The sequence below is a fragment of the Lycium barbarum genome, chromosome 7 (assembly GCF_019175385.1).
Source record: "Lycium barbarum isolate Lr01 chromosome 7, ASM1917538v2, whole genome shotgun sequence".
Taxonomy (NCBI): Eukaryota; Viridiplantae; Streptophyta; class Magnoliopsida; order Solanales; family Solanaceae; genus Lycium; species Lycium barbarum.
In genome coordinates this window covers 120398399-120422540 of record NC_083343.1, presented here as the reverse complement: position 1 = coordinate 120422540, position 24142 = coordinate 120398399, and the positions used below count along the sequence as shown (strand labels likewise).

Sequence of the window (24142 nt, the reverse complement as noted above, 5' to 3'; positions counted from 1 at the left end):
TTAAACAACATTACAAAAACGTGCAGACAAACAGTGTCCTAATGATGATTTTTCAATCATGATGTTATATTCCCATGCATGATTGAGGTCCTACCTGTAAATAAACAAGTTTAAGAATATTCGAAAACCAACTGAAAATATAATTTTAAATGTATGCATTTTTAGCTATTAAGGCCCTCTCAAAATGAGGATTTTGCTAGTTATAGGAGTTGACACTTGTGCAAAAGTTATTACGATCACGTTTATTAACATCATAAAAACTCATTTTGTGCATAGTGTCCACATTGAGACTAATCCTCGTGTTATTGGTGTATTAATTGAAGAAAATTCATTGGATTTCCTTCTCAAGAGTTAGTGTTTAACTTAAGGTCCTGCCAGAAAAAGTCTTATAAATAGATGTTAGTTATAACTTGTACTCCTTTTTTTCCTCTATCTTCTTCATATGTATAGAAAATTGAAGACTCGTTATTTATTTATGGTTGTTTAGGATTGGATTGTTTGAAGAAACTTGAAAAACATAATTGTTGAGAATTGTTCAAGATGATAAAGTGGGTCTCTTGAATTTGGAGGGTTTGAGTTGAATCTAACTATTGAAAATTATTGAAATTGGTTTCAAAATGTTGGATATCAAATTAGGAATTGGTTTATGTTAGGGTTTGCCCTGAATTTCCTATCTTATTTTACCATAATTGTGTTTTCTTTCAAAAAGATTTTCTTGATGAAAAAGGTTTCCTTGGTGGAAAAGATCTCTTCTATATTTGAATAATCCATTTTGGAGGAAAAAAGTTTCGTACATCTATAAATTGAAGATTCGTCTCTTTCTCACATAACACGCACAGAATAACATCCACAATGTAGTCGTTTAAAAAGTCTTGTTTATGGGGGAGATTATTCTCTTCATAGTTTTTATGTTTTCTTTTATATTAGTTTTTCATATGTAGGTCAATGGACTGAACCCTATTTGAATATTATACCTTTTTAGTATGTCTTTCTTTGTCATCTGATTTATTATAGTTCAAGGTTTGTAATTGTTAGTTTCCGCATGACGCCCTGATTATTTTGAACTCAACAGTTTGAATCAATTTTGAAGCAAAAGCGTATTGATATAAAATTTCTCAGCAACTTCTAGTGATCCGCCAAAAATGTAAATAATTTATTCTAAAGTTACAATACAATTTGTACTAAAATCTTGGTGATTCGCTAGAATTTGTTCCATCAAATAATCGTGGTGAATCGCTAAATTTTGTCTAAAATTTGTTCCAAAATTGGTGATACAATTTGTACTTAGCTTATGTTGACTCACCAGAACTTGTGGCAAACCCATCCATTAGAAACTCTCAGTAATCTACTAGGACATTTTATACTAAACTCTTGGTGATGCGCCATGAATTGCGACAAAAAAAGTCTTCCGACGATCTGCCAGGAATTGAACTCTAACTTCTGACCCATAAACTATTTTTGCACAATTTATAAGAGGGGTCAAAGGTGAAATAACGACCCCAAATGATCCAATTTGCACAAATCATTCATTTTTATTCGAATGCTACCAATCTTCCTACAACGCAAATAGTAATTTTGAGTTTATACATTACGTTATTAATTAAGTACTCTCTCCGTTGAATTTAAGAAAGAGATAATTTTTTTGAAACATATGATCTTAAATATGAATGTAATTTATGTGGCTATAAAATTTTTGGAATTTGTCATCTTACACATGCTTAAGACTTGTGTTACCTAAAACTTTTACTTGTCATGTTTCGCTTCTCGAGACAATTTATTTAATTTTTGAAGCTAAATTAAATTAGGTTAATTCAATATTTTAAAACTAAAATTTTATCAAAAAATAATAAGTTACAATTCTTCTTAAAATAATATGATGAAAATATTTTTAAAATTTTTGGTTAAAGTTTATACAGTTTGACTCTCGAGAAGCGAAAATGAACAGAGAGATTACTTTTTAATCAATTTTTTTTTTAAAAGAAATATGTCTAACAAAAATATTTTCATTTTAATAAAATAAAGAAGAAGAAGCTATTAGTTCCGTTTGACTGGGACTCACTCTCTCCGTTTCTTTAGCGAAAAAAGAGTCCAACAACGCAGTAACGCACTCTAACGGTCAGACAATAACCTCAAAAACGACATCGTGTTGTTCATCGTTTTTGTATTTTCTATCGAACATGTGATTTTACCCACAGAAGTTGAAAGTATTAAGGAAAAGGGATCCAGAATGTTGGAGAAATCGAAGAAACAGAAGTGTTTTGTCAGTGAAGACGATATATCCATTCTCTTGCAAAGGTCTCTTTGTTTTGTTTTTTGTTTTACACGCTCTGTCTATTTTTGAAAATATTTTATACTTTGTGTATAACCACCTGATTTTCAACATATTTGATATAATGCTTTTCCCCCACGTGTGATTTTGTACTCTCTCCGTTTCAATTTATTTGTCTGGGCACGGAGTGTAAGGAAGTAAAAAAGACTTTTGAATCATGTGCTCTTGAATTAAAGATATGTACAATGTACCAAAATGCCGTTTAATCTCGTGGTTTTAAACATGCCCCGTGGAGAGTTGGAATCAAAGAGTTGCCAAAAAAGGAAAGATGCATTCTTTTTGAAATTGACTAAAAAGAAAAGTAAGACAAACAAGTTGAAACAGGGGGAGTATAATGTTTTTTTATATTGGGCTACGTGGCGTAAATATTTACAAAAGTTGTATATTTTTGAAAATATCCCCTTTTTGGGAAGCTTTGAGAGTATTGTAGGTGAATTAGGTTATTGAAAATTTTGGATATTTTTGGTGATTATTGAAGGTATCCGGCAACGACAGTGCTAGGAGTGTTGCAAGAGGTGGTACAAGTTGCAGATGAAAAAATAGATTGGGATGAATTGGTGAGGAAGTCTACTACTGGGATTAACAATGCAAGAGAGTATCAAATGTTATGGCGGCATTTGGCTTATCGACATGGTTTGCTTGATAAATTAGATGATGGGGCTCAACCTTTGGTAAGTCAATCGCCAAAAAGTTAGTCTTTTTCTACACATTATATGTGGAATGAAAAGTTTCAATAGAGAGGATGGATATAACTGATTCACATAGCTGAATTAGGTTGTTTGAGATGAACTAGCTCAGCAGTTGTAGGTTTGTATAATAATCTTTTTCAGTGATAGTAAAAATTTTGAGATAGTAGGGGAAAACCCGTATATATTAGTATATTGAAAGTAGAGAACCTACATGAAAATATGGTTCTTGTCAAAAGACAATCATCTCTTTTGAGCCGAGGTCTATCAGAAACAACCTCTCTACCCCACAAAAGTAGGGTGAAGGTCTGGTACATCCTACCCTCCCCTTACCCCACTTGTGGGATTACACTGAGTATGCTGTTGTTGTTGACAAAAGACAATCATCTATTACTAGGGGACTTCGTGGATGATCCAAAAGTTAAGCAAAAATAAAAAGCACTAAGCTTTACTAAGTAATGTTCCCAGTTTAATCCCTTAAGTGGGGTCTGGGGAGAGAGTTATTGTTGTGCTTGTGCGTAGTCTAAATTAATTTTGATAAAATTGGGAAATGTCATGTGTGTTTCAGTGGAGTATGCGTTCATCATATGTTGCTAGTTTTTCAGTCTATAGTATAGAATTGCGTTTTAGCTTGTACCTTGCCGAACTTTAGAACTGGTGAAAATGTCTTGTATAGAGCATTCCCAGCTTGGTATCTATCCTTCTATTCCTTTCTTAGTTGTGTGGCTTCTAAGTTTTGTATCTTATTAGAAATTTATGCTGCTTGCATCTTTGTGTATGTGTGAATGAAGTTTAATGGATGTATTCATTTTGAAGCTTCACCCTTTGTTCCGATTGGTATACTGTTGCTCCCAAACGCACACACAAGTATACGTGGTCGTACAAGTAATATAGACTGTTAAGTCCAGATATCGATCCCACAGAGACTTAGATTCTACTGTTAAACTAATTCAAATTCGAATGAAACTATTCAAGAAAGTGAAAATCAAGATGTTTGTTGTACTAAACTAAAACTGATAAGTAAACAATTTGTGATGGTGTTTTTTACTCCTCCGTATTCAACTAAGCAAGGCTAAAGGGTATATTCCTATCCTCATTAGCGAAACAATTATCTCTATCCCTACTTCAATTCATATGCCACAGATAGTGTTCAACTATTGGCCAGATAATCAAACAATTAAGATCAACAATACATAAATAATGCAAAATATGGAAAATCAATTAGATAATAGTTGTCATCAAACCAACTTTCAAGTCTTATGCCACAACCCTAGAATTAAGAGATTAGCTACTCATGATTCGATCATAGAGAAAAGAATTCATGATTAGCTTAGGGTTTATGAAGATAAAAGTAAAAACGGGGAAGGAAGGGTTAGTGACGGCTTACAATTGTCTCAAAGTATCTCAGCATCCCGTTCTCAACCCTTAAAATACGTATTTATAGTCTAGGAATTTAATGACTCAAGAATAGACAAAATCCTAATTAAATTCGGACAGGTTGAGCCCATCCGTGCTGGCCCCACGTCGCTGGCTCAGCACGGACCCTTCAGTGATTTTCATATGGCAAATGTGCCCAGTCCGCGACGCGCGTGCAGTGCAGGCTTTCACTTTTCCGCAGCTTGAACTTCACGTGCTGGACTCGTGCTACGGGTCTGGCACATATGCATCTTCAGTTCAGTTTTCCACGTGCTGGACCCGTGCTACGGGTCTGGCACATATGCCTCCTTTAGTCCAGTTTTTCTCCTCTTTTAGTCTGTCACTTGTGGTCTTCGCCTAGTCACCTCGTATTATCATCATATGCTCCAAAATCAACCACTTTTAGCTCGGTTTTCCATCGCTTGTCTTCATCGTGCCTATACACATGAAATATAACAACATAAGCCCAAATACGACGATTTCATCATAGATTAAGCGATAAAAATCATAAGAATAGGATGTAAAAATGACACGAAACATGATATTCGTGCCAAATATCACCACCCCCCACTTAGACTTTGCTCGCCCTCGAGCAAACACAAACCTACACCAAACTACACTTCTAGCTCAACTCATTCAAACAGGTCTGCAACGGGATTCGGCTAGTATGGCCATCTCCAAAAGAAGGATTTCAAAATCAAAACAATGAGCCAAGTTACGAAAGCCATGCCAAAGATTTAAAACCCTCATTTTTAGCACCAAGACCACCTTACTGAAAAACACTTCACTTTCACTTTTAAAACCAATTGACCCAACGACACCACTTTAAAGCATGTAAGCAACCTTATGATCAAGAAAACGACGTTTCACCACTCTATTGCTAATTATGTGCCCTCACCACAAGAAAGTAGTCCATATCTCTCACAAATCACATATGTTTAAATCAATGGACACAAAATCACTAATTACGCTCACTCTCACAAAGAATATCACATGCAAAGTACGACATACCATAGGCTTGCCCGTAGTGTAACCACTCCACTAATACAAGTAAGATGAACCTAGAATCAAGTAGGACTTCGAGGGTTGTAATGTAGGCTAAGGGACGGGTAGGATTTATTTGAATAATAGTGACTAACCTCCCTAAGCACTTTAATACATATACTTCTATCATTCTTGCACAATTTCTTCATTAGATCTTATTCAACACCAACCAACCTTCAAATTTCTCCCAATTCACCCATTTTTTCTTTGTTTAAGCACCACTCTTTTAAAAGTCACACAAGTTAGACGGGAAACTTTTTCGCTACATTTTTTTCCGTCTTTTTCAGATTTCTTTCTTCTTTTTTTTTTCTTTGCAATTCCCAACTAACAAGTGAATTAGTTCTTTTCATTCAGTGCTCCCATAGTCTTCCTAGATTACAATTAACAACTTCCCCCTTTTTTTTCATTTCACATCCCAACTCCCATTATATATGTAAATGATTAAAGTGCTCATAGAGTATTTGGATCAAAAAAACTTGTTTTATAGAACGAAGGGGTGAAGGCTAATTAACTGCTATCAAAGAAAAGACTAAAGGCTCAAAAGAGTTAACTAGGGTGCTATTTACAAGTTGGTAGGATAAACGTTTTAGGCTTTTTAGTGACTAATCAAAGAAACGCCTCTATCATTTTCTAGGCTCAACCGAACTTCATTTCGCTTCGCGAACACACAGGGCAAGTTCTAGATGTCAATACCAAACATGAATACAAATGCAAAACCTTACACACATGGCACACAATCAACGCAAAAGGGATCCGGTTGTCCCTCGAATCAAACAACAATAAAAATCAATAATGCCAAGTGGGTCATAACGAGTCAAACAAAAACAATTTGCAAGTGCTTTCAAGAAAAGTGATACAATTTCAAGGCATGCTTTCACAAAAAATTTTAAGATCACTCATATGCCAATACTTCACGTAACCCGTGCACCTAGCAATTGAATACACCTATCCTAAGGACTAATTTTCCCTCAAGCAAGTTGTCATCCACCCGTCATCAGGAAAAGCCCTTTCTATGACTATAAAAGAAAAATCTACCTACGCCCGGTTCAAAGGCCCCCCCCTCGGGAAAGAACCGAGGCCATAATAAAACCAAAGGGGGTGGATGATGAATGCTTACTAATGAGGGACTTAAGAAGTTATCAAAGAAAAATAAGGAAAATAAAATCTTTTTGCAATTTTTTTTTGTTTCGACACTAAGACTCAAAACTACTAAAAAAAAATAAAATCCTAAGGCATACTAATCATCATCTGCAACCTCAAAACATGTTTTACAAACCACAGACGTATTTTCCCACCCCACACTTAAAATCATGCAATGCCCTTAATGCATATAGATGGAAAAATTAAAAGCAAGTAAGGTACGAAATACTCCCTGGGGCCCACTAGGGCCTAGCTAGCAACATGCTTTCATCATCAAGGGGCGAATGACCCCACACTTAAAACTCTGGCATGCTCCTCAACTTTTAACTTTGGGTACTCAGACTTCCCCTAATCGTCGTGGCATGACATGAATTAACTTTTTCCTCCACCTCGAACTTATGAATTTCACCCCTAATTTTGCATCCAATTTTCTATCACGCTTCTGGGGCGGTGGTGTGAAAATAATGGAACCAAGCAATAGATGTCGCTTCTTGCACTTCTTGGCCCTGAGTGAAGAATGTCATTTTGTCTTTTCGGTGTGGCAAATTTCAGGATGTAAGGCTCTTGTTCCTCATCTATACACTTCTTCAAAAGCTTGAAAGACTCGATTTCCATGTCGCCAACCACATATAATGTAGAAAAATGTTTAGAATGAGGACCAACATGCCCAAACTCTAAAACTGCATTGTTTTTAACATCATCACTTTTGTACACTTCCTCAGCATTGACATCATCAACAGAGATCTGATCGAATGGTTGGAATTCCTCTATTTGCTCCACATGCTGGCCACTATCCAAGGTAATATGTAGTTGGGCATCAGACGCCTCAATCTTTTTATTCATTTGTGCCTGCAAGCCATGGATATCTGAGCCAAATTGGTCTATCTCTTGTCCGAGCTCAGTTCTGCCTTCTATCAGTTGTGTAGCCATGCTTGTAAGACTATCACGGAGAAACCCATGAAGTTTCATTTGTTGAGCTTGTTCCGTTAGCCAAGATTGACTCACTATCTCTGTTTCTTCAAAACTATCTCTTTGCAGGAACTCGCTCTCTTCTTCTGATTGAGGTTCTTCGTGAGTATTAGCTAAGTCTATAACTTGCAGATCATTACAAGTTTCAGCCTCGGCCTGCATCTCTGTGAGTTTGGCCCGAATCCTCTCTATGGCTTTCCACATTTCTGCGGTCTGTTCACTCATTAATGCATTATGCTCCATCATTTGCTCCCCTATTTGTTTCATCATATCGCTAACCCGAGCAAGACTTTCCGCATCCTCCACTTCGTTACTCCTGTCAACATCACAAATAACGGGAGAATCATAATAGGGGCTCGGGGATGGGGAGTAAGAGTTAGGACAACCATTTGAATGACCGTCTTGACCACCACATAAATTACAAATATTCCACTCAAAAGATTGGGAAGGTGCACACAACCCATTCCCGGAAATATTTGACAGTGATGCCACAAGTGGGGTCCTCCAAAAATCAAACAAGGATCACCAAAATTGGAACAACAAATATTCGACCAATTTTTACTCCAAGATGCCATGTCAAGCAAGCTAACCAAAATATTAAATTAAAAATAAAATAAAATAATAAATAAATAAATAAATAAATAAAAACTTGAATAGAAATTCAAAAATCCAAATTAGAAAAACAGTAATACTACTAAGTCCCCGGCAACGGCGCCAAAAACTTGTTGCTCCCAAATGCACACGCAAGTATACGTGGTCGTACAAGTAATATAGACTGTTAAGTCCATATATCGATCCCACAGAGACTTAGATTCTACTGTTAAACTAATTCAAATTCGAATGAAACTATTCAAGAAAGTGAAAATCAAGATATTTGTTGTACTAAACTAAAACTGAAAAGTAAACAATTTGTGATGGGTGTTTTTGTGACTGCGAATATTTCGACAAAGATTGTAAGGTTTATCAGATGAGAGAGAGTTCTAGGGTCATGACTTTCGACAATCTAGTTGATCTTCAGACAATTCCACCTATCTTATTTCCTGGGTTACTAGTTGACGGGTTAATTATAATTTCATGAGTATCTTCCGAGTTGCTCACAAGCCTGTAGATGCTACTATAACGCCTATATCCCTATGGTCGTCAGCGGTAACAAGAACGCATTTATACCTCCGTATTCAACTAAGCAAGGCTAAAGGGTATATTCCTATCCTCATTAGCGAAACGATTATATCGAACAAGCCCTATTTATTCTTATTACGCATGCAAATTCTCTATCCCTAGTTCAATTCATACGCCACAGATAGTGTTCAACTATTGGCCAGATAATCAAACAATTAAGATTAACAATACATAAATAATGCAAAATATGGAAAATCAATAGATAATAATTGTCATCCAACCAACTTTCAAATCTTATGCCACAACCCTAGAATTAAGAGATTAGCTACTCATGATTCGATCATAGAGAAAAGAATTCATGATTAGCTTAGGGTTTATGAAGATAAAAGTAAAAACGGGGAAGGAAGGGTTAATGACGGCTTACAATTGTCTCAAAGTATCTCAGCATCCCGTTCTCAACCCTTAAAATACGTATTTATAGTCTAGGAATTTAATGACTCAAGAATAGACAAAATCCTAATTAAATTCGGACAGGTTGAGCCCATCCGTGCTGGCCCCACGTCGCGGGCTCAGCGCGGACCCTTCAGTGATTTTCAGATGGCAAATGTGCCCAGTCCGCGACGCGCGTGCAGCGCAGGCTTTCACTTTTCCGCAGCTTGAACTTCACGTGCTGGACCCGTGCTACGGGTTTGGCACATATGCCTCCTTCAGTCCATTTTTTCTCCTCTTTTAGTCTGTCACTTGTGGTCTTCGCCTAGTCACCTCGTATTATCATCATATGCTCCAAAATCAACCACTTTTAGCCCGGTTTTCCATCGCTTGTCTTCATCGTGCCTATACACATGAAAGATAACAACATAAGCCCAAATACGACGATTTCATCATAGATTAAGCGATAAAAGTCATAAGAATAGGATGTAAAAATGACACGAAACATGATTTTCGTGCCAAATATCATATACCTATACATATGTGTTGTCCCTGTGCGGATCTCTTGTTTTGGTGGAGTGTTGTGTACTCAACGAGTGGCACCAAGAAAACAAATTTTTGGTCCCTAATTTAGTGTTTTTTCTTTTTGTGTCTTTTTCCTGATCTTTGTTTGAATCACTAAGTGGCAGTAATTTTAGGGGCATGCATTGATAGCTGATATATGGTGGTCAATGTCTGTTATTTTCTGTGAGATGAAAGATCTACCTTATATCTTGAATCTTATGTTGGTAATTTTCATTTTCATTATTTTATTTCTTGATTTTGTACTTTTTGATGCCAGGATGATGACAGTGATTTAGAATATGAGTTGGAAGCTTTCCCTGCTGTAAGTAGTGAAGCTTCAGCAGAAGCTGCGGCATGTGTGAAGGTAATTTCCTTAAGCAAACGTGGTAATTTGTGAGTAACTGTTTGGCTGAACTGCTTGCTTCTTTGATTTACTCTCATTTTGTTCTGCGGATAACCAATTGTCGTTTGGGGGGTGGGATAATTTTGTGCTTGGACAGGTACTAATTGCTTCTGGGGTATCAAATGATGCCAACATGTTAAATGGTTCAACTGTTGAGGCTCCATTGACTATAAATATACCAAATGGCCAAACATCTAGAACTGGTATGGATAATTCATTCCAAGGTACTTCTATGCACGGGACAAATATTACAGTCCCAGTTGCAGTGCAAAAACAGCCATTGTCAACTGTGGCGGCTGCTGAGGGATTGGATACCAATGGGCCCGCTTGCACCAACGTGGCTCCTCGACGAAAGCGTAAACCCTGGTCAGCAGCAGAAGACTTAGAACTCATTGCTGCGGTCCAAAAATGCGGCGAAGGAAACTGGGCAAACATATTGAAAGGGGATTTCAAGGGAGACAGAACGGCTTCCCAGCTCTCTCAGGTTTTCCTTCGTATATGATTAATAAATCTCTGTCTTTATCAAAATAATGATTAATATATCTATACATATTCTCCAGTTTTAATTACTCTCTCTAGTTAGTAAACGCTTTTATCCTCGTCCTTAATAAGGGTTAGCACAAACTTGGTGCTATTTAGCATCGTATTTGGAAACTCTCTTTCTGTTAAGTTTGGTAGGTAAAATAGTTTTGTTAGATAAAGTTGTTGATCTTTCACTGCTTAGGTTAATCCTTGACTTGGAGGTGAAAGAATGTTTATTTTTTGGGTTTTGTGGGTTGCAGCTCACTAAATTGATCTTATCCAATAATTTACTAAAAAACAGGAAAAATAAATCTATGTGGTGTGAGATTAGGGGCCCCATAGTTTGGGATCACTATTTCTCGATAATCCCCGGTTGTGATGGAGCAGTTATCCTCTCATCTATGTGGTGTGAGATTGTGGGCCAATTTCAAGAAATTTCTCTGTCAGTTTTATGGTGTAAATGGAGAACTTTTTTACTTCTGATGTAGGACTGCTACATTCTTTAGAGGATAATTTTTCCTCCTTTTAACTCCTCAATATCTAATGAAACTTCTTACTAGTCCCTGCTACTAATTTGACCAATCAATCATTTGGGATCACTATTCTCGGTAGTCCCCGATTGTGATGGAGCTGATATCCACTCATCTATGTGGAAATGATGTTGTTATGGGTCAATTTCAAGAATTTTTGTGTCAGTTAAAAAAAATAAATGGGAAACTTTATCCTTGTTCTGATGTAGGACTGTACATTCCTTAGAGATAATTTTTCCACCTTTTACCTCAATATCTAATGAAACTTCTTTACTGAATCCCTGCTACTAATTTTAACCAAAACCATTGTCTGAAATATTATCTCCCATAAATAGTATCACTTGTTTTTTTTTTTAAAGGGAAAAGGCTCAAATATGTCATTGAACTATCGGAAATAGCTCATTTATGCCACTCATCAATAGTTTGGCTCATTTATGCCATCAAACTTTCGGAAATGGTTCATTTATGCCACTCATCAATAGTTTGGCTCATTTATGTCATCGCCCATTACCAAAATGACTCATCCATATCATTTTTCATTAACACCGGTTTTATAATACCAGATATGACACGTGACCTCTAACTAGAGGTCCATTTAATTAAAACAGCCCAATTTTAAATCCCAAATTAATAAAAAATTCGACCCATAAACCCTACCCACCCACAATTGGAGGCCACGTGTCATATCTGGTATTATAAAATCGGCGTTAATGAAAAATGGCATGGATGAGTCATTTTGGTAACGGGCGATGACATAAATGAGCCAAACTATTGATGAGTGACATAAATGAGCCATTTCCGATAGTTCGATGTCAGAAATGAGCCAAACTATTGACGAGTGGCATAGATGAGCCATTTCCGATAGTTCGATGGCATATTTGAGACTTTTCCGTTTTTGAAATGGAGAAGGGTAGCAGTTCCGAAAAAAGGTGGTCAATACTTTATGATTTTCCATCAGCTTTTGCATTTTCTTTCTGTTGAAAGAAGATAACTGCCTATATACAAGTCCATTTTATGAATCTATTGAATGTGTACAATGAAATTATTTTGTTGAGTACGCCATACAAGTAAATTCATGCTGTTCCTTTGTACAGAGAGTTGTTCTCTCTGCGTACCATGAATGGTTTGGTTTAACTTGTTATAAGCAATGTGATAGGGAAACTATTAGAATGGTTATGCCGTCTGCAATTATTGTCAGATGTAAGCTCTTTTGGTGCCATTTGGACATACATATTATTTGCCAATGCTATATTATTTGCAAATAAATGTTTGTTTCACAATTTTGTCCATTGTTTCAACTTGAACTTCAAATAGAGAGTTTGAAGTTGAGATAATCATCTGATCAAATTTCATCCAAATTCTACCCGTTGGGGTTCTTTTTTGTTTTTATTTTTTGGGAAGATTTGTCCTTAGACTTTTTTGCAATTTATAATTCAACCCAACATTTATTACCACCTAACACTTTCTTCTTGTTTTTTTTTCTAGAGGAGTCGGACTAGATTGAAAGGATTGTAATATTGATAAGGAATATATTTGAAGGCTTTGATAAAAACATCGATGTTTAAATTACCAAAGTTGGTTGTTCAGTAACAAAATGTGATAAAGGTTGGGAGCCTTTGATAGCTACTGTAAATTATGGGGTATCAGTTATATTTCTGTTTTGTAAAATTACTCCAAGCATTAAATTCATTCCAAATATTTTTGCAAAAAGTGTTATCCAAACACAACTTCGTTTCAAATCAAAACTTCATTAAAGTCATGATTTCGGAACAAATATTTGTAAGTTATGTCCTTTCCAACTAATTGCTTTAGAGTATGTTGCTCGGACTCTCCAAAAATGTTGTCATACCCGTGTAGAATCCTCCAAAAATACACTATTTTGGAGGATCCAACACGCATAAAGAGTACGAGCAACAGGTTTTAGATGCTAAGCAGGAGTTACATTCTGATCATATCTTCTTAAGCTTTTTTCTTGGTGCAGTATGGTTGATACGTCTTATCAACATAAATACTCTAGAATATATTTAAATGATTAAGAAAGATTTTTGTACCAAATCTGTTCCCATGACCATCTTAAAATTGTTAGGTCAATTTCAGTCATAGAGCCCGTTTGGATTAGCTGAATTTAAGTAGCTTTTAGCACCAAGTGCTGGAGCTGAATCTATGAATAAGCAGTTACGTGTTTGGATAGAAGTGCTGGAGCTGAAAATAAGCAGTTAATGTGTTTGGTAAAAATATGCTGATAAGCACTTCTTCTGTTAAAATGACTAAAATACCCTTAAAACTGTTAACACAAAAAAAAAAAAAAAAATAGTTGATTTGCAAAAAAATAATGCTAAATTGTTCATATATAAATTAGTTTATGTCTAGTTCACTTTAAATTCTCAATTGATTAGATATAATTACTTTTAATAAATGTAAGTTACTTATTTAAATAAAATAGTATAAAGATTTGACTAAAATGAACATTTTCTCAATAGCATATAATACTAATAATTTGACTAGTTTACCACTAATTTTCTTTTTGCCAGTGATGATAATCTGACCCATTTGCTATATGACAGCTATGCTTTTCACTGTAACTAATCAACAAAATACTATGCGGTTAGTTTATGGTATTTACAGCTAGTTTCTATACTCTAAAAAGAGTAGCTATTGTTTTTGTAATTTAAAGTTGTCTATATAAATCGAATATATCTGGATTGCATGGAGGAGGGTGCAGGGAAGAGAGAAGCAATGGGAAAGAAATGCTAAAGAAAGAAATGGAAAGAAAAAGAGGGGAAAATAATGAATGAAAGGGTAAAGAAAGAAATAGGAGTAGAGCAAAAATATGAATGGAGAAGATGATGCAAAATCTGGGTGTATGCTTGAAAAATTAGAAAGGGACGACAACGAAGAAGGAAAGAATTAACTGGAGTTAGGGATTTGATGTAGTTAAGGGTACTTTAGGGATTATAAGAAAATGCGAGGGACGAAATCGTAAAATACATGGTCAAACTTAAAAGAGCTTTTAAGCTAAAAGCAATAAGTTGGGGTGCCCCAACTTTTGGCTTTTGACTTATTTTAAGCAGTTTTTAACTTATTTTAAGCACTTTTCTATTTTGTCAAACACTCAAAAAAGTTAAAACGACCAGCTTATAAGCCAATCCAAACACCCTCATAATTCTGAAGCTGCATATGCCATGGGGCAATCTCGGGTTGCCGCCTAGGTTTAGGAAAGAATAACCTAAGAAGCATAGACACCTTCCTTATGTAAGGACAACTCAAATACAGTGTAAAACTCTCTGTACATGAATATTGTGAGAAATTAGAATTGAATCTGTCATCTTTCAAATATTTCACTTTTATTCTAATAGATAGATAGAGTTGTATAGTATTCTGTTTCTGGACATCTTTTTTTCACACGAGGATTTTTTTTTGTAATTTGGTGAAACATCAAGGGGTTCTAGCCCGTAAGGCCGTAATCTTTTAGCATACACATACCCAGAATCTTACCTAATGAGATTATCCCTCAATACAATTTCTTTTTCGTTAACAAAGCTCCATAAATATCTTTCCCTACTGCAGTCTGCTTAATCATGTTTTTGCTTGTTCCCTTCGCTTTCATCTTAAGATTTTCCTGTCATTCTGATAAGGTAATGATTTTATTAACTAATAGGACTCTTCCCAGATATAATTAGGGGCTGTTTGGGTTGAGGATAAGGGTGTTTAATCCCAGTATAGAATTTGGTAATCCTTATACAACATTTAGTTTCCCGTTTAAAACTCAAAATTACTTATATAATCTCATATAGCTAATACAGTGTTTAGTTGCTGTATTAAACTCCACATGAGTCATGTCGAATTTAATTCCGAGTACCAAATGTTGTATTAGCAACACTAACAACCAATATATCAACCACTATATCATTATTCATGTATAACAAACCTTGCATTATTATTCACCTCATAAACAATCCCTGTATGATAATCTTACATGACTAAAACTCTAAACCAAGACCTCTTAGTAACGAAAATTAAAAAAACTTGCAGTATGGTTCTCTACAAGTAGCACAGGCATCTAGACAAACTAGAATTTCATGGATGCACCAAAAATTTACTAAAGCCAAAGACACACAAGTCAGTTTTTGTGGATGGTGCTGAATCTTCTATGAATACAGTGATCAACGTCGGCTACAGTTTAGGATGTGATAGCAGTTGAGCATTCGAATGAGGAGGTGGAGAAAAAGAGCATGGGATTTTTACACCTTTGATTCTCATGAGGATAATTTGAAGAGAAAGGAAGAAAAGAGTTTTTCCATTTGAAGGGATTGAAAATGATTTCACAGAGATGAGAGCTTGTCTTATGTTTTTCTTACCACTTATATCACTAGCACAACTTATTATTATCTTTTCAAATGAAAGTACAAATAATTTTAAGTAGCTTCTTATTGCTTATATTTAAACATATAATGCTTCGGCCAACTCCATTGTCACACTAGGTTTATCAGTGAGGCTTCGGGTCCACCAAATAAAGTGTTAAGACTTGAGTGTTGTTCAAAGCGCACTTGAGACACACTTAAGCCCTGAAATTAGGGGCAGCATGAGTACGTGCTTCACTATTCAATGTGTTTTATCCACCTAATTGACATATTTATTTTACATAATTCACTCAATTGTAATTTTTCAATTCCTTTATCTATATAATTGTTTTTTGTGTGTATAATTATTTTTTCTTGCATTCTCCTTATCAAAAAAATTATTTTTTCTTGCATTCTATATATAAACTTCTCTTCATCTGCGGAGTTATTATCTAAAGAATGTGCTTTAATTGTGTTTTACGATTAAAGCCTCAATGGAACTTGGAGCATTTGGCAGTTTCCATTGACAGAACTGGTGAGACCTTTAGGTTGCAAGCTCCACTGTTCCAAAGTGTTAACAAGATTTGGTATGCAATCATTTATTAACAATTGTGGTGACATTGATGTAAATGGTAAATGGACTAAATTGGTTGTGTACTCATATCTAAGTGTTGTATGTCTTCATTAAAAAAAGTATTGTTTTCTATATCTTCAATACAGCAGTTTTGTTGTCCTGAAAAGAATCCCCTGCTGATATTCATGAATAGATAATTGGAGAGAGATAATGGATGTCCGTTGTTATCTAGTATGGTTAGAATGTCTGGGTTTTCCCAGGTCTCCCGGGTTCAAATCCCGGCAACGGAATGAGATGCAAAAGTGTGTATTGGTGTATCTAGCATGGACTAGATGTAAAAAAGTAAATAAGAAGTAAATATTTTGTCTGTTGTCAACTTTCATTTTTCATTCTAGATTTAATATGAGATTGTGAATGTTTCTTCGTGCAGAGGTGGGCCATTATTAGGAAGCGAAAGGGGACCGTGGTCGGGAATGGCTCACAGCTTTCAGAGGCTCAGCTTGCAGCTCGTCGCGCTATGTCCCTGGCTCTTAATATGCCTATGGGAGATAAATTGAAATCAACTTGTCCAATTGGCGCTGGCGGTAATTCTCTCAAATCCCATATGATGTAAACATACCTGTAAAAAATATTGCATGTTAATCTCGGAGAAGCAGAAATAACAGTATTAGGAGCTATATCCCTTTCAGCATGATGCTAAGTTATTTGAATGGGTGTCTTTATCAAAAAGTTATTTCGATGGGTGTGGAAAACATAAGGTCTCTTTCCTTCTTAACCTTAAGTATCAGAGGTTAATGCACTCTAACGAGCGTTTTAGTTCCATCCTTGCATGCTGCAGTTCTAACTCAGATTATTGTGTTTGTTTCAGTGGGGCCAAATTCAGGTGGTGGACCTAGTAACTCTTCGCATCCTGTTACTGCTGACTGTCCATCTGGTGGTGCACAATCCCAGCATCAACAAGACCCGCTATCTTCAAAACCTCGGGTAGTCCCCCAAAAGCCAGCAGCAAAGCCTACTACAAACCCAGATTCAATGATCAAAGTTGCTGCTGTGGCTGCAGGGGCTCGCATTGCAACTGCTTCGAACCCTGCCTCACTGCTGAAGATAGCACAACCTAAAAATGCCCTTCAAATACCTGGAGGAGCACCTGCAGTCAAATCATCTGTCCCAGGCAGTACAAATGGCTTGCCCAGTAACGTGCACTTTATACGTACCGGCTTGGTGTCCCATTCCGCTGGCCCATCAAATGCCTCACGACCTGGAACTCAGCCAGTGTTGAGCCACTCTTTGAAACCCGCATCACCCATAGTTCAACATAAACCAGCTGGTAATTCATCCAGACCAAATGCTTCAGCTGAATCCAATGCCCCAACACGTGCTCCAACTGCTAAGCAAGAAGTTCTCCAAAAAATCCAACAAGATCAAACGCCTCCATTAGCCAACCAAGAACTAAAAGAGGGCAAACAAGAGGATCGAGATCATGTTCATGCTAATGCTCCAGGCGTTCAGGTTCAAAAAAAGTTAATTAATTTGCCAAGTCGAAAGATAGCCAGCAATGATACAAGTGATCCTGGCAATGCACCAGCTAGAACTGAGAATGGGAGTGCTAATGGAGGTGATCCCAGTAAGGAACCACCTAAAACTGAGAATGAGAAAAAATAGAATGGAGTGACTACTAGGTTGGACCAACTTTGTCTGTAAAGTTAGATTCATGTTTGATTAACCTTATCCATCCTTGGTTGGTTTTGCTTTCTTTTTGCCTCTTTAATGTAAATGTGTAGTTTTCTCACGATGCGTTGTCTATAATTAGGTGACAAATTACAATTCTTTGATATTCCCTTTTCTATTGCTGAATAATATCCATGTGTTATTATTTTGTTATCTTGAGATATCTTTGCAAGTGGTGTAGTCTATGTTAAAGAGACTACTACACTAACTAATTTTTTCTTTTCTCTATTGAGTGGGATCACCTGCAAATATGGTCATATTTAGTCCAAAGTGTCGAGGATTTGACTTGTTAGAGAGTGTCTTAGTCTTAAGAGGCAGGAAACAAAATTTACTTTTTCTTGTGTTTTCATCTTTTTATATCTTGCCATTTTACCTTTTTTTTTTTTTTTTTTGGAATTCAGAAAAGGTAAAATGAAAAGCTAGCTCAACTACGAAGAGCTTCTTCTATTGAGATCTTTGGAGTTTCTCCCTCTTCTTTTACTCTTAACGAAGCAAAATAAATAAAATGAAAAGTTAGCTCAACTGGTGCTCCTTTGTTGTTATTTTCCTTTCTTTTCTTTTGTTTCTGTTAATAACAGCAAAAAGGCAGTTCTTTTAGTGATTATGGCCATCATTTTCTCAAAGTAATGAGAAGGGAACTTTTCCTCCTCTTATCCAAACAAGGTTGTCTTGTTGAAGAATAAATTCTTTAGAAAACTCATGTTTATACCGCGTTTATGTAACCCCAATTAAAAATTTTGAATTTGAAAAAAAATATCTGATTCAAATTTCACACAGAACTTTTGATGTACGAATCTCAGTACTAATCTAAAATAAAAAAGGAGGATATTTGAGAAAATAAAACAAGGATCCCACCACTTAATACTTTGTTAACATGGAATATCTGTTTTTCTAGTTAGAATGGATAGTTTGCACCATTGCCACACCAAATAATAAAGGGACCTCATTAATGTGTGTGGATTTGTGGCCAACGAAAGTTTCACTGAACAAAACTCCCATGTCATGTAGTCCTGAAGTTTTTGTTAAGCACATTTGCAAAACCTTTTCATAGAACAAACTGGAATTTTTTCAGGAGAGCAGTAAACTTGGCTTCTGAAATGAACACATTTTAGAACAATTCCATCAAAAAAACTAACTGAAGCCTCAGCAGGTGTAGGGACTAGAATTCAATCTCATGATATCAAACCTTTGAACACGTATGGTCAATCCCTTAAACAATAACTCCAATTGAGCCTCGTAGGGATCTAGTAGTTCAGTTGGTTGACTACCTGAAGTTTCACCTTGTTGGTGAGGGTTCGAATCCCCACGTTGTAATTCCCTTCTCCAGGGATGGACCTACCCTTTCTCCAAGGGTGTCAAGCAACACCCCTTTGCCTGAAAATTACATTATATAAATAGGTGAAATTTTTGTTTTATAGGTATGTATATCAGTGTTGACACTCATTGACACAAGCTGAAGGTTTAGCACAACGGTTAAGGGGTTGCAAAATTTCCTAAGGTCGCAGTTTCAAACTTGGGTAGCAACATATCTCTATATTTTGACACCCCTTAATATTAATTTCGGCTTCGCCACTGCCCTTCCCTATTTCTCCTTCCCCTAAACCCTATGTAATAATATCCTCAAAAAGACATTATTTTTGAAGAATCCAACGAAGAGTCTAAGCAACATAGTTAGAAGCAACTGTTTGTAGTCTTAAATTTCCAAGTATAAATGTTAATAGCAAGAGGGGATTGAGATAGGTAGAAGGGGGGACAAAATTTAGTAGCATGAAACAACATAGATATTATTCTTACAAGTTACAAATAACATTTGAACTTCCCAAATATTTTTCAGTCAGACACACTTTACAAGTGGATTAAACTGCATATTCACAATGCATCATACTTACTGATAACATCAGAAGTACCCAACTATTTTCTCAGAAAGTCACACATACTTAAAAAGAGTTGCAACTGATGAACCTATTCACATATTCACAAATATATATATATATATATATATATATATATATATATATATACAGGAAATATTACAGGAAATAATCACAACCATGCTTCTCAGCTTTCCCTTCTTTTTGCTTTTTCCCTATTCTCCTTCTTTAAACCATCATTCTTCTCTTCGGCTTCCGGACAGTTCGAACGACAAATTTACACCAATTTTAAAGAGGCAACGTGGAGGTTACACTTCAAATAATTCTGAAAACAGACACAAGGTACCGAGGAGTTACTAGAAATTTCTTATTTTTTTACAGTTAAATTTTTATTTACTCCTAAGTCCATATTTAGGCTTGTAATATACAAAAACAGCTAAGTGTTTGGTCCACTGCAACAACGAATCTGGAGAGGCAGCAGAGAAGAAATCAAATCAACTGAGTCAATGCAGCATGTCAGCTATACCGCAAAGATGAGAGCCACTGTTCCATATACTTCTTATTCTCTGCATGTAAAATCCAAAATCATTAAGAACAAAGTACATAGCACATAATTAAGAACTAAGTGATCGAAAGAGTGTACCATTATTTAGTATACATTTCTTTTTGCTTCATCCTTTATCTAAACCGTGCATCATCCAAAAAGGAAAAAAACTAAACTTGAAGAATGTTCGAAGGAAAGAAAAGGGTTGAAATTGTAATGCTTCCCCAAAAAAGGTTGCCCTACAGAGGAAACGGATTTCAGATTTGCGGATATGTAATGGCCAAGAGCACTCTTCCGATGGCAAGAAGGTTTATATATGTATATCTCAACCAGTTGGCTTGTTAACAATCACATAGATTCTACTCCAAACAAGAAATCAGAATTAAGAGCACCTACTAACTGATATGGTGCTAAATACTCCTCAACTGATCGAGTTGTGTAGGACAAAGGACAAGATCTAACTTTAAGTTTTCAAAAGGGAAATAAAAAGGAACAAGGTCTGAGTTGTGTAGTACGCAGGATATGGTGCTACATATGAGTCACACTAATGTACAACAGGTGAATTATTCCGCAAAAAATGTTAATTATCATCATCAACCCTTACAGAAAATCACCACCAACCCTTGCCCTTTCCAATGAAAAAGATAAGGGGAGAACAGAATCTTGAACTCATTCTAATTTCTCTAGATTGAAGGACCTATAAGAAATATTAAAAAACCATTTATTAACAAGGCCAACGAAAGCAGCCTCATTCAGTCATCACATTGAATGAAAGGCACATTTGGCAATCATAACATCCTGAGCTTGCATGAGATCTAGTAGTATAGTTTCAGCACATTAACAAAGAGGAACGAAGCGAAAAGCAGGAAGGCTCAATTCATCAGATTCTAATTACAAAACAAGGCTTTCTGTTTAAGTCCTTACTTGTCCCTGTCCGATAGATTTTAGTTATAGTGAGGGGAAGTTGAAAGAACCTTTCAAAGGTAATACTCCATGTGCAGATCAGGTATTTTGCACAAGCATCTAGTTTGTTGCAACATCAATTTACATGTTCCTCATTGAATTACTACTTAACAGCCATTTGCAGCCTACAATATGATTAACTGAGAGGCCTTTCTATAAGGAGTTCGATATAAAAAGGGCAGTTCAGTGCAGGAAGCATCCCGCGTTTACATAGGGTCCGGGGAAGGGCCGCACCCCAAGGGGTGTGATGTAGGCAGTTGGCTCGAACCCGTGAACTATTGATCACATATACAACTTTACCCTTGTTCCAAGACTTCCCTTCTATAAGGAGTTTGATATATTGCAAATAAATTTGGTTTCATCTTCATATACAATCTGACCTCTCTATAACAATCATCCTCTATAACAAAATTTCACTATAAAGCCATGTTTTCTGTGGAACCAATCTTTCATGTTATGTTATATTATATGTTCTTTATAACAACATTTCGCTATAGCAGCCAAAAAGTATCGAAACAAACGACGTCATTATAGAGAGGTTTGACTGTAAAAGGGAAATCGTTCCAGAAATTGACTCTTACCAGAACCATGTATATCCCTGAAGTTTCCAATGGTCTGCATAAACTTGTCTTGCGCATTATCTTCCAAATTTGCGCGCCCACGTCCATAGCAAGGAACTAGCACAGCAAAGCTATCATCATCACTCTGGAATCCAGGTCCATGAGGCTCCAACCATCCAACGGACCAGTCCGAATCATCAGACTCGGACCCTGAAACACATCCGCCATCTGATGGCACAAGAACAATATCATACTCCCTATCAACCTTCCGCTCCTCTCGACTCTCCCATTTTCGCTTAATCTTTCTAGATGAAGAGGCCATATTCCTTCTCCTATCAAGACTTAACTTCAGAGTATCCAATTCCAATGAATCAGGTGATGAATTTACAGAAGTCCCTTTAGAGATTTTAGGTTCTTGATGCTTTCCACTCCAAAGCCACCATGACAAAGGGGTATATGCCAAGGCCATTTCTTTAGTCAATCAAGTAAATTTTTGGATCCAAGATAGAATCAAAACAAAAATACAGGCAGATACAATGAATCAGGATTTTGGAACCTGAAAATAATTGTAATATATGGGCTATTTGTTCCTGTACCAAAGAAATTCAGATAGTAAGCAGAATGAATACAATTAAAATGATACAAACACTATTAAGGCAGCAAGAAACTGTTTTTTTTTCTTCTAAGTTGTTTAATTTTCAATACAGCAAGAACCTAGAGTGTTTTAGCACCTTTAATCTTAAATAATAACTATGGAATATAAATAAGTCCATTCATTATGGCCCATAATGTTGCCATCTTTCTTATTTTCTACCTAAAAATTATTTAAAAAAAATTCAACTTCTTCCTTTTTTCCTCATTTCCTTTTCTAGGTTCTTATAGCAATAAACCAATCAAATTATTTTCAAAGATATAAAGAAATTGACAGCCAATAATACAATAGGTCATGATAGAAACTAGTACCAGATACAAAGCAGGTTCAAGAAAAAAGGACAACAAACAAATCAAGAATCAGTACTTATTCTTCACAGAAAGAAGAACAAAACAAAACATGGCTTTGCAATTTTAGCTTAGCAAAGCTCTTAATAAATAAAATAAAAACTAATATCTTTATAAAAAAAAATGAATCCATTAAAAAAGAAAGAAACTTTTTAAAAACCCAGTACTATTTCTCAAAGAAAAAAAAAACATAGCTTTGCAATTAGATAAAAATCTTCATAACATTAAAAAAAAAAAAAAAAAAAACTTTTAAAAAATGATCCATCCAAAAAGAAAGCAACTTTTTTTAGAAACCCAGTATTACTTCTCAAAGAAAAAAAAATCATAGCTTTACAATTAGCTAAAAATCTTCATAAAATAAACAAAAAATAATATCTTTAAAGAAAATGAAATCCAACAAAAAGGAAAGCAACTTTTTTAGAAACTCACTGCTATTTATCAAAGAAACAAAAATAATACTATCTTTTAAAAATGAATCTAACAAAAAAGAGAGCAACTTTATGATAGTTCAAATATGGATATCTAAAAAAGAACCTTAAATTTTCCTTCTAATATCAAACTTCATTAATTGATATTAAAGAAAAAAAAGAGAACTCTTAATGCATATAGAAATACTTACACCAATATATATTACCTTGCAAACTCAAAATATTGAAGATCAAAGTACTGCCAAGCTTGAATTTACATATAATTCTAAAAAGGGTATTTTTTTTTTTCAATATGAGGATATTATTAGAGAGAAAAAGAAAAAGAAATAGCAAGTATTTTTTAACAAGCTTTATGATAGTTTCTTTCAAGAATTCAACCACCAAACATGGTAAGTAAGCTTAATTCTGAATTTAGAAAGAGCATTTATGAAAAAATGACAAAAAGGCCCTTTATTTGGGGCAGGCTTAAAATAGTATGCTCTGAACAGTTTTGGCCCTTTAAGTTAGCTACAAGTGAGAATTTTTTGTCTCTGTTAAATATTTAATAAGTTCTGTCGGTTAAGTTTAATGAGAACTAGGGAAACCAGATTAAACCATAAACACCAAGAAAGTCTCATCAAATTCTAAAAGTTGTCACACAAATCACTGTACTAGACACTAAAAAAATAAAATGAATATAGTTGAAACATCACATAAAGAAGTGTAACAGACTCTAAAAATAGAGTGAGAATAACAAAAATCATACATCCAAATGTGAGTTCCTGCTAAATTATTTTTTTTCAGAGGTCCCGTTAAATGTAACAGACATAGTTTATTAAATATATGACGAAGACAAAAATGGCTCATTTCTTTCAAATTTAAAGTATCCAAATTGTTAAGAGCATACTTTAGGGGTTATGTTGAACATATCAAAATTATAAGAGACCATTTTTGACATTTTGTCTAGCAATTATAGCCTGCTTTAAGGTTCAGGTGAAGATAGCA

At 35.4% G+C, this 24142-nt stretch overlaps 2 protein-coding genes across 5 annotated transcripts; one reads left to right on the top strand and one right to left on the bottom strand.

Moving 5' to 3' along the window:
• Positions 1–2037: 2037 nt before the first annotated feature.
• On the top strand, positions 2038–17946 carry LOC132604018 (uncharacterized). Its single transcript, XM_060317328.1, has 6 exons — positions 2038–2295; positions 2808–3000; positions 9974–10060; positions 10197–10583; positions 16496–16649; positions 16934–17946. Exons 1-6 carry the CDS (start codon positions 2228–2230, stop codon positions 17725–17727), a joined length of 1683 nt encoding a protein of 560 aa, XP_060173311.1. The 5' UTR covers positions 2038–2227; the 3' UTR covers positions 17728–17946.
• Positions 17947–19551: 1605 nt separating this feature from the next.
• On the bottom strand, positions 19552–23545 carry LOC132604017 (uncharacterized). Of its 4 annotated transcripts, none has more exons than XM_060317324.1 (3): positions 23350–23545; positions 21753–22321; positions 19552–20230 (listed from the first exon to the last, which is right to left on the bottom strand). In XM_060317324.1, exons 2-3 carry the CDS (start codon positions 22198–22200, stop codon positions 20181–20183), a joined length of 498 nt encoding a protein of 165 aa, XP_060173307.1. In that variant the 5' UTR covers positions 22201–22321; positions 23350–23545; the 3' UTR covers positions 19552–20180. The 4 variants fall into 4 exon arrangements, with proteins under 4 accessions (XP_060173307.1, XP_060173306.1, XP_060173309.1 ...); XM_060317323.1 differs by having other exon boundaries at positions 23365–23545; XM_060317326.1 differs by having other exon boundaries at positions 21753–22287; positions 23365–23545.
• Positions 23546–24142: the final 597 nt, after the last annotated feature.

Excerpts from the sequence above, each read along its gene's own strand:
- LOC132604018 (XM_060317328.1), top strand. The coding sequence starts at position 2,228 with ATGTTGGAGAAATCGAAGAAACAGAAGTGTTTTGTCAGTGAAGACGAT. Across the intron at positions 3,001-9,973 it reads ATGATGGGGCTCAACCTTTG|GATGATGACAGTGATTTAGA; the intron begins GTAAGTCAATCG and ends TTTTGATGCCAG. Across the intron at positions 16,650-16,933 it reads TTGTCCAATTGGCGCTGGCG|TGGGGCCAAATTCAGGTGGT; the intron begins GTAATTCTCTCA and ends TGTTTGTTTCAG.
- LOC132604017 (XM_060317324.1), bottom strand. The coding sequence starts at position 22,200 with ATGGCCTTGGCATATACCCCTTTGTCATGGTGGCTTTGGAGTGGAAAG. Across the intron at positions 20,231-21,752 it reads CAGGGATATACATGGTTCTG|AGAATAAGAAGTATATGGAA; the intron begins GTAAGAGTCAAT and ends TTTTACATGCAG.